Source organism: Oncorhynchus masou, unplaced genomic scaffold, assembly GCF_036934945.1.
Source record: "Oncorhynchus masou masou isolate Uvic2021 unplaced genomic scaffold, UVic_Omas_1.1 unplaced_scaffold_1714, whole genome shotgun sequence".
Classification (NCBI taxonomy): domain Eukaryota; kingdom Metazoa; phylum Chordata; class Actinopteri; order Salmoniformes; family Salmonidae; genus Oncorhynchus; species Oncorhynchus masou.
In genome coordinates this window covers 49,897-65,505 of record NW_027007304.1, presented here as the reverse complement: position 1 = coordinate 65,505, position 15,609 = coordinate 49,897, and the positions used below count along the sequence as shown (strand labels likewise).

At 46.5% G+C, this 15,609-nt stretch overlaps 1 protein-coding gene and 1 long non-coding RNA gene across 6 annotated transcripts in view; both read right to left on the bottom strand.

Moving 5' to 3' along the window:
* Positions 1 to 15,303, bottom strand: part of LOC135532080 (E3 ubiquitin/ISG15 ligase TRIM25-like) — a 38,563-nt gene extending 23,260 nt beyond the window's left edge. The window contains exons 1-7 of one of the 5 annotated variants that reach the window (XM_064959726.1): positions 14,634 to 15,303; positions 14,115 to 14,210; positions 6,896 to 7,129; positions 4,832 to 4,878; positions 4,528 to 4,640; positions 4,343 to 4,402; positions 3,548 to 4,111 (exon numbers count right to left, since the gene is read on the bottom strand). In XM_064959726.1, coding sequence (XP_064815798.1) covers positions 3,588 to 4,111; positions 4,343 to 4,402; positions 4,528 to 4,640; positions 4,832 to 4,878; positions 6,896 to 7,129; positions 14,115 to 14,210; positions 14,634 to 15,230 — 1,671 coding nt within the window. In that variant the 5' untranslated portion in view covers positions 15,231 to 15,303 and the 3' untranslated portion in view covers positions 3,548 to 3,587. Of the gene's footprint in view, positions 1 to 3,547; positions 4,112 to 4,342; positions 4,403 to 4,527; positions 4,668 to 4,831; positions 4,879 to 5,826; positions 6,550 to 6,878; positions 7,130 to 14,114; positions 14,211 to 14,633 lie in introns of those variants that run through there. The other 4 variants (XM_064959728.1, XM_064959727.1, XM_064959725.1 and 1 more) reach the window with 4 other exon arrangements.
* On the bottom strand, positions 1,054 to 1,812 carry LOC135532084 (uncharacterized). Its single transcript, XR_010454279.1, has 2 exons — positions 1,625 to 1,812; positions 1,054 to 1,494 (listed from the first exon to the last, which is right to left on the bottom strand). It is a non-coding gene; the product is annotated as an uncharacterized LOC135532084 (long non-coding RNA).
* Positions 15,304 to 15,609: the final 306 nt, after the last annotated feature.

The following is a 15,609-nucleotide window of genomic DNA, read 5'->3' as shown; positions in this document are numbered from 1 at the left end:
ACACCACCTGGTATCATACTGCTGTAACACAGCACCTAAACCTGCTTTAGAGGCATCTGGACACCACCTGGTATCATACTGCTGTAACAACACAGCACCTAAACCTGCTTTAGAGGCATCTGGACACCACCTGGTATCATACTGCTGTAACAACACAGCACCTAAACCTGCTTTAGAGGCATCTGGACACCACCTGGTATCATACTGCTGTAACACAGCACCTAAACCTGCTTTAGAGGCATCTGGACACCACCTGGTATCATACTGCTGTAACAACACAGCACCTAAACCTGCATTAGAGGCATCTGGACACCACCTGGTATCATACTGCTGTAACAACACAGCACCTAAACCTGCTTTAGAGGCATCTGGACACCACCTGGTATCATACTGCTGTAACAACACAGCACCTAAACCTGCTTTAGAGGCATCTGGACACCACCTGGTATCATACTGCTGTAACACAGCACCTAAACCTGCATTAGAGGCATCTGGACACCACCTGGTATCATACTGCTGTAACAACACAGCACCTAAACCTGCTTTAGAGGCATCTGCTGAGATGTTGGTGTTGAGCATCACAGAGCCTCAGTACTGGATCATACATGATCAATGCCTTGAGCTGCTCCAACTCTTTCTGCTGATTACTGTTCCAACACCAGTCTGTAGTTTTACACAGTACACTTCTCATCTGACTCGTGGGAGTTGACAGACTAGTTACACATTTACCCACATAGTTAACCATATCTAAGAACCTTTGTACACCTTCTTGATCGGTAGGAGGTGGCATGTTCTTGATGGGCGTCACTTTGCTCTTGTCTATCTGAACACCTTCACATGTTAGTTTATCAACAAGAAGGTGATTTGTGTCTTTCTGAATTGCCATTTGCCTGTGTTTCTCTTTAGTCTGTTATCTCTGGTTAGATCAAGTGCTGTTTTCAACCTGGTGTTGTGTTCTTCCACAGTCTGTCTCCATGTTGACAGATCATCAATGGACACTGTGGTGCCTGGCTCACTCTCAGATGTAGGTGCAAGGAAGAATGACAGGCAGAATGTGGTTTACCAGGACTTTATTCTCTTAGTGATAATGAGGTTCATGGATCACTGGTCTACAGTATCTCTGCTGTTAGCTGGTCTATCTGGCTGTTCTAACTCCATGTTGTACCTGAATATTATATAGTATGTAGTGATGTACCTGAATAGTATACAGTATATAGTGATGTACCTGAATAGTATACAGTATATATATCATTCCTGTCCCTCACCATTTCCTCCACTGTCCTCTCCTGCTGGTCAGTGTATCATTCCTGTCCCTCACCATTTCCTCCACTGTCCTCTCCTGCTGGTCAGTGTATCATTCCTGTCCCTCACCATTTCCTCCACTGTCCTCTCCTGCTGGTCAGTGTATCATTCCTGTCCCTCACCATTTCCTCCACTGTCCTCTCCTGCTGGTCAGTCAGCACGCGACCACCACCATGGGGTCTTCTGTCTATTCTGAGGGTAGAACAGAGTTTACTGTCAGTAGATCCTACTGGAACAATCCTGGAACATGTTGACATGCATTACAATATGTCATTTCCTGTAAATGTAAAGGTGAAGCATAGTGCACATCCTGCTGACTCACCGCTTTTCTTAGTGAAATGTTCTCATGATGGAATTTGCCAGTTGATCTTTTCAGATTGGGGTGAACTAATGTGTCGTCCTCTGTCATGGTCAGACCTCTGTTGACCACATGATCAACGACGATGGACCGGACTTCATTAGATACAACAGTTCCCTGCCGCCTGCCTCCATCTCTCTGATGTCCACCTCTCTGAGGGCTTCTTAAAGAGGGCTTCATGTTTTGAGTTTGTACTAAGAGTTGTGAAATGTAGCTTTCCTTCTCTACTCCTCACAAATGTAAAAGCATTGGATTGGTGTTGACATGGGGTAGAGGGAGTTTACATAAACCAGTCATTTCCTTTAAATCCATGAAGGGAACTGGACAAGTTCACACTTAGAAAGGAGAGATAATTGTTACACACCCCATGTGTTCTGATAACTACAGGAATGAAACCAGATTGAGGTTGTCTGCTTTCTACACACACACACACACACAGAGAGACACACACACACACACACACAGAGAGAGAGAGAGACACACACACACACACACACACACACACAGAGATGCATTACAGAGAGAACATCAGGTGAAGTTGTGTAGATGAGGGAATATGTGATCAGAACCCCTCCAGTCTGGTTAACACTAAAAACAATACAGGTACTGTATGTAGAACCATAGTAAAGACCAGTATGGACTATCAATACAGATACTGTATGTAGAACCATAGTAAAGACCAGTATGGACTATCAATACAGGTACTGTATGTAGAACCATAGTTAAGACCAGTATGGACTATCAATACAGGTACTGTATGCAGAACCATAGTAAAGACCAGTATGGACTATCAATACAGGTACTGTATGTAGAACCATAGTAAAGACCAGTATGGACTATCAATACAAAGTTACCATTTAGAATGAGGCCCAGTTCAATGAGAGGAAGTCTTAACAGAACTGGGGGATGACAGACAGGAAGTGGGGGGGTGGAGATCTAATATATTTTTGTGTCAAACACTAAAGCATGATATTGTAATAAATCTACACCCTATTCCCTACGTAGAACACTACTTTAGACCTGGTCAGAAGCACCGTAGTGCACTACGTAGGGAATAGGGAACCATTTAGAACAGAGACAGTAATTCCCCTGAACATCTTCCTCTTCCTCATCTGGTTTCTTGAACAGCCCTTCACTCCTCCCCTCTTCCTCCCCTCCTCCCTCTTCATTCTATTCTATCAGCCACACCACTAGCTCACCTCCACACAATACATTTACAAGTTAAAGACACACCTTGGAATAAATAACAAAGGAAAACTATTACTAGATGAAGTTGAGTGTTTTTTATTATTTCCCATCACCATAAATCATATTTAATCACTGAACAGTAGCAGACCTAACTTCATCTGTTCCTGACTCTGGATAGTGGATTAAAAAGACCATCAATCTCCAATGATATTAAAGTACTATTCTGAACATTACTGATATACTGAGTGGCAAGTCAAGATATCTGCTGGTTTTATTGTTTGGTCAACAGCACCACCTGCTGGACAGGTTTAATGTTGCTGGACTGAGCAGTATGGGAGGATGAAAGATGACACATTTAGGGCCGGTTTCCTGGACATCTACATTGAACATACTGTTTAGTCCAGGACTAGGATTCATCTGTGTCTGGGAAACCAGACCATATAGTTTAGTAGAAAGGAAGTGATACCAGCTTGTAGTGGGCTGACTAGTCCTGAATTGTCCTTTAGTTCCTGGACCATTTTCCATGCAGCTCCAGGTGACAGAGAACACATCAATTAGGACCGAGCCAACAAGCTGATCAATGATACTGAGGAGAATTACATAGAGACAGAGAACCAACTGAGAAAACATATCAATGGTTCTGAATGACAACCAATATACATCAACACCAGACATCATGATTCATGGAAATGTACAATATTAAAACATTGTATTGAATTTTAATTAGTAACAAATAAGTTTACAGTTTAACCAGCTCAGCAGTATCATTATAATAATAGAGCCTAAACCCAGGATAGAGGGGCTGAGTGAATGTGGTCTGGACTCTGTGGAGGAGGGTCATTGTGTCAGAGACACTGTAGAAGGACAGAGTACCTGCCTTGTGATCCAGGTACACTCCTACTCTGGAGGACTGAGGGCCTGATACTTTAGTCACAACATTATTGTGTCTGAAACAATAACCACCACTATAGTAATATAAACTCCAGGACTTGTTATTGTATCCAAATCCACCATCATTACCTCTCTCTGTTCTGCTGATGTCTTTATATGAGACTGCTGTAGCAACACCACCAGTCCTCTCCACCTCCCAGTAACAGCGTCCAGACAGACCCTCTCTACACAGAACCTGCCACCAGTTGGTGAATCTGTCTGGATGGACAGGATATGGTTGGACTTGGCCTGTACAGGTCACCTTTCTGTTCCCTTCAGACAGAGAGAGGTCTGTGTATGCTGTGTTTGGGTCCAGTGTGAGCTGACAGGAATCTGGGAGAAGAGCAGAGACCAACGAGGGGAGTCAGAACAATAAGTTAAGTCAGATACTGTATCTCCCCTGTCTTTGATTAGAGCACACCAGAGATCAAATCAGAGAAATATGAGGAGTCAGATAGAGACCCAGTCTTTGATTATATCTACTATTGATATATATTTCTAGAGGGATTGTTAGGAGTGTCAGTAAAAAGAGACTGTTAGTTACTTCACAATAAAGAGACTCACATTGTAACAACTGTTCTCTGGTCTTGGGCTCTGGAGGCAGTACAACATCCACTACATTCACTACAGACACACAAACACATTGACAGAGAGAGGGAATGTTATCATCAGACCATATTCCACATGTATATGACTAGTAGTGAACTTTCAATGGTCTAAAGTTGATGTTCTTATTGTTTTCAACACACCTGTAGTGGAGATCTTGGTCCATTCTCCTTTAAGGAAGTCTTCTAGTTTCTCTCTCAGTTCAGACACAGTCTTACTCACATCTCCAAAGTACTGAAGAGGACGGACAATGATGCTGGGTAAGTCTGAAGATACACTGATACTGGAGAGAGAGAGAGAGAGAGAGAGAGAGAGACTGATACCTCTGGAGAGAGAGAGAGAGAGAGAGAGACTGATACCTCTGGAGAGAGAGAGAGAGAGAGAGAGAGAGAGAGAGAGAGAGAGAGAGAGAGAAGAGAGAGAGAGAGAGAGAGAGCAAGAGAGAGCGAGAGAGAGAGAGACTGATAACTCTGGAGAGAGAGAGACGGATAACTCTGGAGAGAGAGAGAGAGAGAGAGAGAGAGAGAGAGCAAGAGAGAGAGAGAGAGAGAGAGAGAGAGCAAGAGAGAGCGAGAGAGAGAGAGACTGATAACTCTGGAGAGAGAGAGACTGATAACTCTGGAGAGAGAGGGACTGATAACTCTGGAGAGAGAGACTGATAACTCTGGAGAGAGAGAGAGAGAGAGAGACTGATACCTCTGGAGAGAGAGAGATTGAGAGAGAGAGGGACGGACAAAGAGAGAGAAAGAGAGGGACGGAGAGAGAGAGAGAGGGACGGATAGAGAGAGAGAGGGATGAACAGAGAGAGAGACAGACGGACAGAGAGAGAGAGAGGGAAGGACAGACAGAGAGAGAGAGAGAGAGAGAGGGAAGCACAGACAGAGAGAGAGGAACGGACAGACAGAGAGAGAGGGAGAGAGAGAGGGACGGACAGATGGAATGCAGTTTGGAAACCTACCAAAAAACAATTAGGCAACAACAAATTCAATCACCTTTAGACAATTTCCTGGGTAAAACGTTCCACTGTAATAGTGAAGGTGTAAACTTGGCAGTAGAAAATCTTAACAGTATATTTGACCTCTCAGCTTCCCTATCAAATCTAAAAATCTCAAATAGAAAACCGAAGAAAATTAACAACAATGACAAATGCTTTGATGAGTAATGCAAAAATCTAAGAAAGAAATTGAGAAACCTGTCCAACCAAAAACATAGAGACCCGGAAAACCTGAGTCTACGCCTTCACTATGGTGAATCACTAAAACAATACAGAAATACACTACGGAAAAAGAAGGAACAGCACGTCAGAAATCAGCTCAATGTAATTGAAGAATCAATAGACTCTAACATTGACAAAGCAAGTAAGGTAGATAATATATAAAGTGAAATAAACAATAAAAATTAAATTTTTATTGTTTATTTCACTTTATATATTATCTACCTTACTTGCTTTGTCAATATTAGAGTCTATTGGTTGTATTTACAATGGTGTTTGTTCTTCACTGTTTGCCCTTTTCTCGTGGCAACAGGTCACAAATCTTGCTGGTCTGATGGCACACTGTGGAATTTCACCCAGTAGATATGGGAGTTTTTCAAAATTGGATTTGTTTTCGAATTCTTTGTGGATCTGTGTAATCTGAGGGAAATATGTCTCTCTAATATGGTCATACATTGGGCAGGAGGTTTGGAAGTGCAGCTCAGTTTCCACCTCATTTTGTGGGCAGTGTGCACATAGCCTGTCTTCTCTTGAGAGCCATGTCTGCCTACGGCGGCCTTTCTCAATAGCAAGGCTATGCTCGCTGAGTCTGTACATAGTCAAAGCTTTCCTTAATTTTGGGTCAGTCACAGTGGTCAGGTATTCTGCCGCTGTGTACTCTCTGTGTAGGGCCAAATAGCATTCTATTTTACTCTGTTTTTTTGTTAATTCTTTCCAATGTGTCAAGTAATTATCTTTTTGTTTTCTCATGATTTGGTTGGGTCTATTTGTGCTGCTGTCCTGGGGCTCTGTAGGGTGTGTTTGTGAACAGAGCCCTAGGACCAGCTTGCTTAGGGGACTCTTCTCCAGGTTCATCTCTCTGTAGGTGATGGCTTTGTTGTGGAAGGTTTGGGAATCGCTTCCTTTTAGGTGGTTATAGAATTTAACACATGATTCCCATGCCAATAAAGCCCTTGAATTGAAATTGAATTGAGAGAGAGGGGGACGGATAGAGAGAGAGAGAGGGAAGGACAGACAGAGAGAGAGGGACGGACAGACAGAGAGAGAGAGAGAGAGAGGGATGGACAGAGGGAGAGAGGGGGATGGACAGAGAGAGAGAGGGACGGTCGGTCAGAGGGAGAGAGAGGGACGGACAGAGAGAGAGAAAGAGAGAGAGAGGGATGGACAGAGTGAGAGAGAGAGAGACAGGGATGGACAGAGAGAGGGAGAGAGAGACAAACAGGACAACATAATGATTGAGATGTATTGTTTCACATGAAGTTGATTTCATATCACATATACCAAGACAGTTTAGTTACCTGGAGGAAATGGATGTGATCCTCTGTGTTTGAGAGCTGCTCCAGCTCAGTGCTTCTCTTCCTCAGCTCAGCTATCTCCTGCTTCAGTTGCTCCAGGAGTCCTTCAGCTTGACTCACTTGAGCCTTCTCTCGGGCTCTGATCAGCACCTTCACCTCAGAGCTCCTTTTCTCAATGGAGCGGATCAGCTCAGTAAAGATCTGATCACTGTCCTCCACTGCTGACTTTGCAGAGCGCTGGAGAGAGAGAGAGAAAGAGAGAGAGACAGATACAGTAGGCACAGTTCTGCACCACATTGAGTCAGAACGCTGCCACCCTGCTCTACAGGTCCCCCTCCTGGACAGACAGGTACAGAACACCTCTTGGTCCTGCTCTACTCTCCTCCCTCCTGGACAGACAGGTATAGAACACCTCTTGGTCCTGCTCTTCTCTCCTCCCTCCTGGACAGACAGGTACAGAACACCTCTTGGTCCTGCTCTACTCTCCTCCCTCCTGGACAGACAGGTACAGAACACCTCTTGGTCCTGCTCTACTCTCCTCCCTCCTGGACAGACAGGTACAGAACACCTCTTGGTCCTGCTCTACTCTCCTCCCTCCTGGACAGACAGGTACCGAACACCTCTTGGTCCTGCTCTACTCTCCTCCCTTCTGGACAGACAGGTACAGAACACCTCTTGGTCCTGCTCTACTCTCCTCCCTCCTGGACAGACAGGTACCGAACACCTCTTGGTATATCATTTTTTATATATATATATATATCATATCATCATTCAGGAAGTTATCTTTGGGAGGACGTCCAGCCTCTCTTTTCCGGGCAAGAAAGTTTCTGTCCACCAACATCTCTTCTGTTTTGACATCAATACCGTAGTTCTTGGCAAACTCAGCTCAGCGTGATGTATGAAGGAAGTTGTTTGAGTTTTATTTTAGTTTTACCATTGAGAGTTCCCCCTATTTGTGCTTTCACTAGATTCATCATGAGCACGGAAAGAGAGTCCCTGTCTTCCTAACATTGACGTGACCACAACAATTCTACCTCAGATACTCCCTTCTCTCTGCAATATCACCAGCATGGTCAGATGTTCAAATCTGAGCAATGTTCCCATGATTGACAGTTTCCTGGTAGCTTTGCCACAACACTCTCTCTGTGTGTTTGTGTCATCTCATGTTTGACAAAGATAAACTAAGATTTTTTCAAATTTTTGCAGCCATTACTGACAAAATAATCAAATGTAATGGTTTTTTACCAAAAACTCTACATGGAAAGCAGAAAGCTGTGATCAATTAAATACAATGTTAACTAGATATTATCTGTGTCATTTATAGCCTGGCACTGTCAGGACCCGGTTACGAACCTGGGTCTCCGGAGTGAGAAACAGTCACTTAACCAACTGAGCCACGAATAGTCAGCAGAACCCAGAAGATGAGGCAGACACAGCAGTACTTAAGACGGTGTATTTAATAAAGTAAAAAGGAGAAGTCCTTCAATACAAAAAATGGCAAATCCAAAAGGTGGTAGGAATAGCACAAAAAAGCCTCAAGAGATACTCAAAAACAAAAACAGAATTCCACAAGAGCATCCACCGGAATCGACAAGAATACACAGAACACTAGGGCTGGGTGCTAACATACAAACACAGAGCACAGAACTGAGGGAAACTAAGGGTTTAAATACAATCAGGGGAAAACGAGGCACAGGTGCAAATAATAATGGGGAACAAGGGAAAAAACATAAGGTCAAAAAGCACAATGGGGGCATCTAGTGACCAAAACCCGGAACAACCCTGGCCAAATCCTGACAGAATCCCCCTAGGAACGGCTCCTGACGTTCCTACCAGCTCTCTCAGGGTGGAGGGCCCTGAACTGACGAATGAGGTCAGGGTCCAGGATGTCTTTGGCAGGAACCCAGGAGCGCTCCTCGGGACCGTAGCCTTCCCAGTCCACCAGATACTGCCAGGACCGCTGCACCCGGCGGGAATCCAGTATCCGATGGACGGTATAAGCCGGCTGGCCTCCAATGACACGAGGCGGAGGGGGAGGTCTGTCTGCCGGGACAAGGGAGAAAAAACAACAGGTTTTAACAATGAAATGTGAAATGTGGGATTAATCTTAAGGGATCTGGGTAAGTGTAGGCGATAAGAAACTGGGTTAACTCTCCTGGCAACCTTGAAGGGACCGATGTATTTTTGGGACAGCTTGCGAGACTCCACCCGTAGAGGTAAGTCTCTTGTGGAGAGCCAGACTCTCTGGCCGGGGCGCAGGGTAGGCCCGGGACGGCGACGTCTGTTGGCTTGTTGTTGGTACCTCTGAGGAACGCATAAGATTAAGACGGGTCTTCCTCCACATAAGCCGACAGCGTCTGACGAACTTCAAGGCTGAAGGCACTCTGACTTCTGCCTCCTGGTCCGGGAACAATGGAGGAGCATAGCCAAACTGACACTCGTGCGGGGACATACCAGTGGAGGAGGAGCGCAAGGTGTTGTGCGGGTATTCGGCCCAAACAATAAAGGATGACCATGTGGACGGGTTGTCACGAGTCATACATCGGAGGGTGGTTTCCAGCTCTTGATTCATCCTCTCTGTTTGGCCGTTGGACTCCGGATGGTACCCTGAAGATAGACTGGCAGAAGCCCCCATGAGTTGGCAGAAGGTCTTCCAAAACCTTGAGGCGAACTGGGGACCTCTGTCAGAAACCATATCTGGAGGAATGCCGAAGACTCGGAACACATGATTAATAACCAACTCAGCCGTTTCCTTGGCAGAAGGTAACTTAGTCAGAGGGACGAACCTGGCCGCCTTTGAAAACCTGTCGATTATGACTAGGATAGTAGTATTGCCATGGGATGGAGGAAGTCCAGTAATAAAGTCCAATGAGATATGGGACCAGGGTCTGTGGGGAACAGGTAAAGGGTGAAGGAGTCCTTGAGGGCGGAGGTGAGAAGATTTGCCCTGGCAGCACACGGGACAGGCATTGACGAAAGTGGCAACGTCTTCTCTTATGGTAGGCCACCAGAACTTACGCTGGATGAACTCCAAGGTGCGACCTACGCCCGGATGACAGGTGAGGCGAGAGGAGTGCCCCCACAGAAGGACCTGAGTCCTCACTGCCTTGGGGACAAACAACCGATTGGCAGGACCTCCTTTCGGGTCTGGTTCTCTAGCTTGAGCACGTCTCACGGTATCCTCAACTTGCCACGAGATCGGAGCCACAATCTTAGCAGCAGGAAGGACAGGCATGTCCGTGTCATCTCGAATGGCAGGAGCGTAGACTCGGGACAGGGCATCCGGTTTGAGATTCTTCGACCCGGGCCGATAGGTGAGGATAAACTGGAATCGATTGAAGAAAAGAGACCATCTAGCTTGTCTAGAGTTCAACCGCTTCGCCTGCTGGATATACTCCAGATTTTTGTGGTCCGTAAGCACTTGAAACGGGTGAGAAGCCCCCTCGAGCCAGTGTCTCCATTCCTTCAATGCCATCTTAACCGCTAGGAGTTCACGATCCCCCACATCGTAGTTCCTCTCAGTCGGGGTAAGCCGGTGTGAGAAGAAAGCGCACGGATGAAGCTTCTTGTCTTCACCCCTCTGAGACAGGACAGCTCCAACACCAACCTCTGATGCGTCTACCTCCACCACAAATGGTTCATCCGTAGTCGGTAGTATCAGGATGGGAGCAGAGAGAACGCGCTGCTTGAGTCCTTGGAAGGCCGTCTCAGCTTCTCTTCCCCACAAAAACCTTGCATTGCCACCCTTGGTTAAAGCTGAGAGAGGGGCTGCCACCAAGCTGAAGTTCTTGATGAACTTGCGGTAAAAGTTTGTGAAGCCCAGGAAACGCTGAACTTCCTTAACGGATTTGGGGTGGGCCAATCCGCTACCGCCCCTACCTTCCTGGGGTCCATTTTCGACTCGACCGGGTTCCACTACAAATCCCAGGAATTGTACTCGGGATGAATGGAATTCACATTTTTCCGGCTTAACGTACAGATGGCTGTCCAGGAGGCGTTTGAGTACTTGTCTGACATGCTTAGTGTGTTCTTGAAGGGAGCTCGAAAAGATGAGGATGTCATCCAAGTAAACGAACACAAATATGTTAAGCATATCCCTTAAGCACATCGTTTATGAGCGCTTGGAACACCGCTGGGGCGTTGGTCAGGCCGAAGGGCATCACCAAGTATTCATAGTGACCAGTAGGCGTGTTGAAAGCGGTCTTCCACTCGTCACCAGGTCTGATCCGCACAAGATGATGTATGCGTTCCGCAGGTCAAGCTTAGTGAAAACAACTGCTTCCTGGAGCAGCTCGAAGGCTGTGGCCATAAGGGGTAGCGGGTAACGGTTACGGACGGTTATGGCATTGAGTCCCCGGTAGTCGATGCAAGGACGTAATCCACCGTCTTTCTTGGCCACAAAGAAAAACCCTGCTCCCGCCGGGGAGGTGGATGGACGCATGAGGCCTGCTTCCAGAGCGTCCTTGATGTAGGTATCCATAGCAGCTCGTTCGGGTGGAGATAGGGAAAAGATCCGACCCCTGGGGGGCAAGTGCCCGGAAACAGGTCGATGGGGCAATCGTAAGGTCTATGGGGTGGTAGCATGGTGGCCCTCTGTTTGCTAAACACCAGTTTGAGGTCATGGTAACACTCGGGAACTCGGGTCAGGTCGATGGATTCTAAAGACTCGGGAGTAGAACTCGGGGAATTCTGGAAAATACAAGTAGCTTGGCACGTAGGACCCCACTGCTTGATAGTGCCCACAGACCAGTCGATGTGAGGGTTATGGCTGTGAAGCCAGGGGTATCCAAGGACGAGAGGGAACTCGGAACAGGAGATCAAATGAAAGTTCATCAATTCCTGGTGTTGTGAAACTGAAAGTCGCAAGGAGGTAGTGACATGAGTGACAAGTCCAGATCCCAAAGGGCTTCCATCCAATGTAGTGACCCTCATGGGTTCACTTAGAGGTTCAGAGGGAACGCCATTCTCCTTCGCCCAGACACCATCCATGAAGTTACCTGCGGCTCCAGAGTCTACCAAGGCTTGAAGGTGAAGCTTGTGGTTGTCCCAGGAGAGGGTGACTGGAATGAGCAGACGGGAGTTGGACGGATGGGAGGAGGTTATGTTTCCCGTTACAGTTCCCCCGGTCTGTACGGGACAGAGCGTTTCCCTGGAGCCCGGGACACGTGGAACGGAAATGGCCCGGTTTGCCGCAATATAGACAGCGTCGCTCCCTCATCCGGCGGTCTCTCTCAGCCTGGGAGATGCGTCCAATCTGCATGGGTTCCGATGGAGCCAGCGAGGATAAAGGTGGGGACTCGGAGCTGGGACTGATAGGGGCTAGAGGTCTACGGTTGAGTTCTCTCTCTCTCAGACGCTGGTCAATGCGTGAAGCCAACTTGATCAGGGACTCGAGATTGTCCGGTGGTTCCCGAGTGGCCAGTTCATCTTGGATAGTGTCGGAAAGGCCTTTCAGAAAGCACACCGTGAGCGCCTCGTTGTTCCAGCCACTCGCTGCTGCCACCGTGCGGAACTGGATGGCATAGTCCGTCACGCTGCGCCAACCTTGGTGGAGAGTCAGGAGCTGTTTGGCTGAGTCAGAACCACTGCTTGGGCCTTGAAACACTCGTTTGAATTCCTCAGCAAAGGCAGAGTAGCTGGCACAGCAGGAACTATGGGCATCCCACACAGCAGTAGCCAAGGCCAGGGCTTTCTCCGACAGCAGGGTGATGATATAAGCGATCTTAGACCGGTCGGTGGGAAACGACGAGGGTTGTAGCTCAAAGGAGAGAGAACATTGGGTGAGAAACCCTTTACAAGCACTTGGATCACCTGAGAACCGTTGGGGAGGTGGAAGACGAGGTTCAGCCAGGGGGTTAACTGCCATGGGTACGTGAATCTGAGGTACTGGGACGGGAACTGTTGCCGGGGTAAGACGATCAGATATTTGCTTAATGGAAGTCAGCATCTCCGACAGAAGATGAGAATGTCTAGCCATTAAGGCCTCTTGCTGAACCAGGGCGGCTTTGTGGCATTGGACAGTCTCCTGGTGGTGGGACAGCATGGCAAAAAGGTCCTGGGAACTGGCTGCCTCTGGGTTCATTTTTGGCTCTGTGTTTCTGTCAGGACCCGGTTACGAACCTGGGTCTCCGGAGTGAGAAACAGTCACTTAACCAACTGAGCCACGAATAGTCAGCAGAACCCAGAAGATGAGGCAGACACAGCAGTACTTAAGACGGTGTATTTAATAAAGTAAAAAGGAGAAGTCCTTCAATACAAAAATGGCAAATCCAAAAGGTGGTAGGAATAGCACAAAAAAGCCTCAAGAGATACTCAAAAACAAAAACAGAATTCCACAAGAGCATCCACCGGAATCGACAAGAATACACAGAACACTAGGGCTGGGTGCTAACATACAAACACAGAGCACAGAACTGAGGGAAACTAAGGGTTTAAATACAATCAGGGGAAAACGAGGCACAGGTGCAAATAATAATGGGGTACAAGGGAAAAAACATAAGGTCAAAAAGCACAATGGGGGCATCTAGTGACCAAAACCCGGAACAACCCTGGCCAAATCCTGACAGGCACAGATAGTAAAACTACTGTAGCGACCCGCACAGACAGCTGTGTGTTATGTGTTCGGCTCGTAGGTGGTTGTGTTGTTCTTACCACAAAACCCTCACAGACCAACTTCTTCTTCTATGATATAATGGAGGTCCTCAAACCAACGTTAAAGGTGCATGGCGCCACCTACTGTTCTGGAGTCTGTTCAATCACGGTTTACACCTCTAAATCCTCCTACTGAACTCAGTACTGAGAAAATAAAAGAGTCCTACTAACTTCTAATAGACCCTCCCCCATCCCCCAAATCACTTCCAAGTGTAATGTTTACTGTTCATTTCGGATTGTTTATTTCACTTTTGTTTATTGTCTATTTCACTTGCTTTGGCAATGTAAACATATATTTCCATGCCAATAAAGCCCTATGAATTTAATTCAATTGAGAGAGAGAGAGACAGTTCCATTTTAATGTATAGGGGACATGAGTCGGTCATGGTTACTCATGGTTATGTGATGAGGCAGCCCAGTTGGCTACATTAACCACTCTATTCTCTGAAAGGGGTCCAGACAGCCTGCTCCCAACAGTGGGGTCAGTGGGATTGAATAGGGGCCCCTCTCTCTCTCTCTGACTGGAGGAGAGAAGTGAAATGGTGTGTCTCCTCTGGTCAACAATACTCACCTTGAAAGACTCCACAGCCTGTTGGAGCTCCTTCAGCTCCTTCTCTCTCTCCTGGAATCTCTGCTGGACCTTCTGCTGACTCATCCCCAGCTGCCTCTGTGGAGAATCACTCTTCAATGAGCTATCAAGCTTTATTAGTCCAGTAGATCAATAGTATAGTAATGTGACATAGGACCCATAGAGAGGAAGGTCTACAATCCTGAGGAAGTCCCTTTACAATATTATATTATGTTGCTATGTGAATGATTATAGTTTTTATGGTAGGCCTACATGTATCAAGGGGTTGAGACTGAACTTTGGACTCATAAAAGGCCATTCAGAATGATAATAGTGTTTGACTTTAGAAATTGGTGATACATTTGTAACAAACTCAATATACTCAAGGTTTGTGTTCATATTTGTGGATCCATTTCATATTGTATATAATATAATGATCTCGTGTTAAAACAGATTTAGTTCCTACTGTATCTTTAATTCCTTGTTTATCAGACAGCCACCAACAAGTTGTTCTGGTCTTACCTGTTTCTCAGTCCTCTCTGCTGCAGCTGACACTGTATCATGGCCTTTATGTTCATCCATTGTACACAGATAACAGATACACTGCTGATCGGTACGACAGTAAACCTCCAGCAGTTTGTCATGATGAGAGCAGATCTTCTCCTGTAGTTGTGCGGTGGCTTTGACCAGCTTGTGCTTCTTGAAACCAGGAAATTCATAGTGAGGTTGGAGGTGAGTCTCACAGTAAGAGGCCAGACACGCCAGACAGGACATGAGGGCTTTCTGCTTTCTGGTCCCAGTGCAGAAATCACACGCCACATCTCCAGGTCCAGCAGAGCACAGAGCAGGAGGGGGAGCAGCCTGGAGTCCTGTCTTCCTCAGTTTCTCCACCAGCTCAGCCAACATGTTATTTTTCCTCAGATTAGGCCTTGGAGTGAAGGTCTCTCTGCACTGAGGACAGCTATAGACCCCTTTCAGAACATCCTGATCCCAGCAGCCCTCAATACAGCTCCTACAGTAACTGTGTCCACAGGGAATAACCACCGGCTCCTTCAGTAGATCCAGACAGACAGAACAACAGAACTGGTCCTGGTCCAGCAGAACTCCCTGTTGAGCCATTTGGACGGTTGTTCACTCTCACACAGGCAGACGACAGAGAGACTCAGATCAGTTTCGTTTCCTCAGAAGAGAGTTTGTGGGAGGGGGAGGGACTTCCTGGTTCTGCCAGAGGGGTGGGGTTAGAAAGGGGGGGAGGGGTTAGAGGAATGGAGGAAGAGAGAGAGGAACTGCATGCAACAGCAAGAGGGAGACAAATAGTTTTGTTCCAAGGTTAGAGCCCTTAACATGGAACAAATGACATAATGAATCTTAAAATGTGAGTTGTTAGAATGTATGAAGGGTAACAGTTTCTATGAAGTACGTATGTATCATTATTTTAATGACCATTATAATGCCTTATAATACACCTATGTGTTGTAATTAATCAATAAGGACTGAG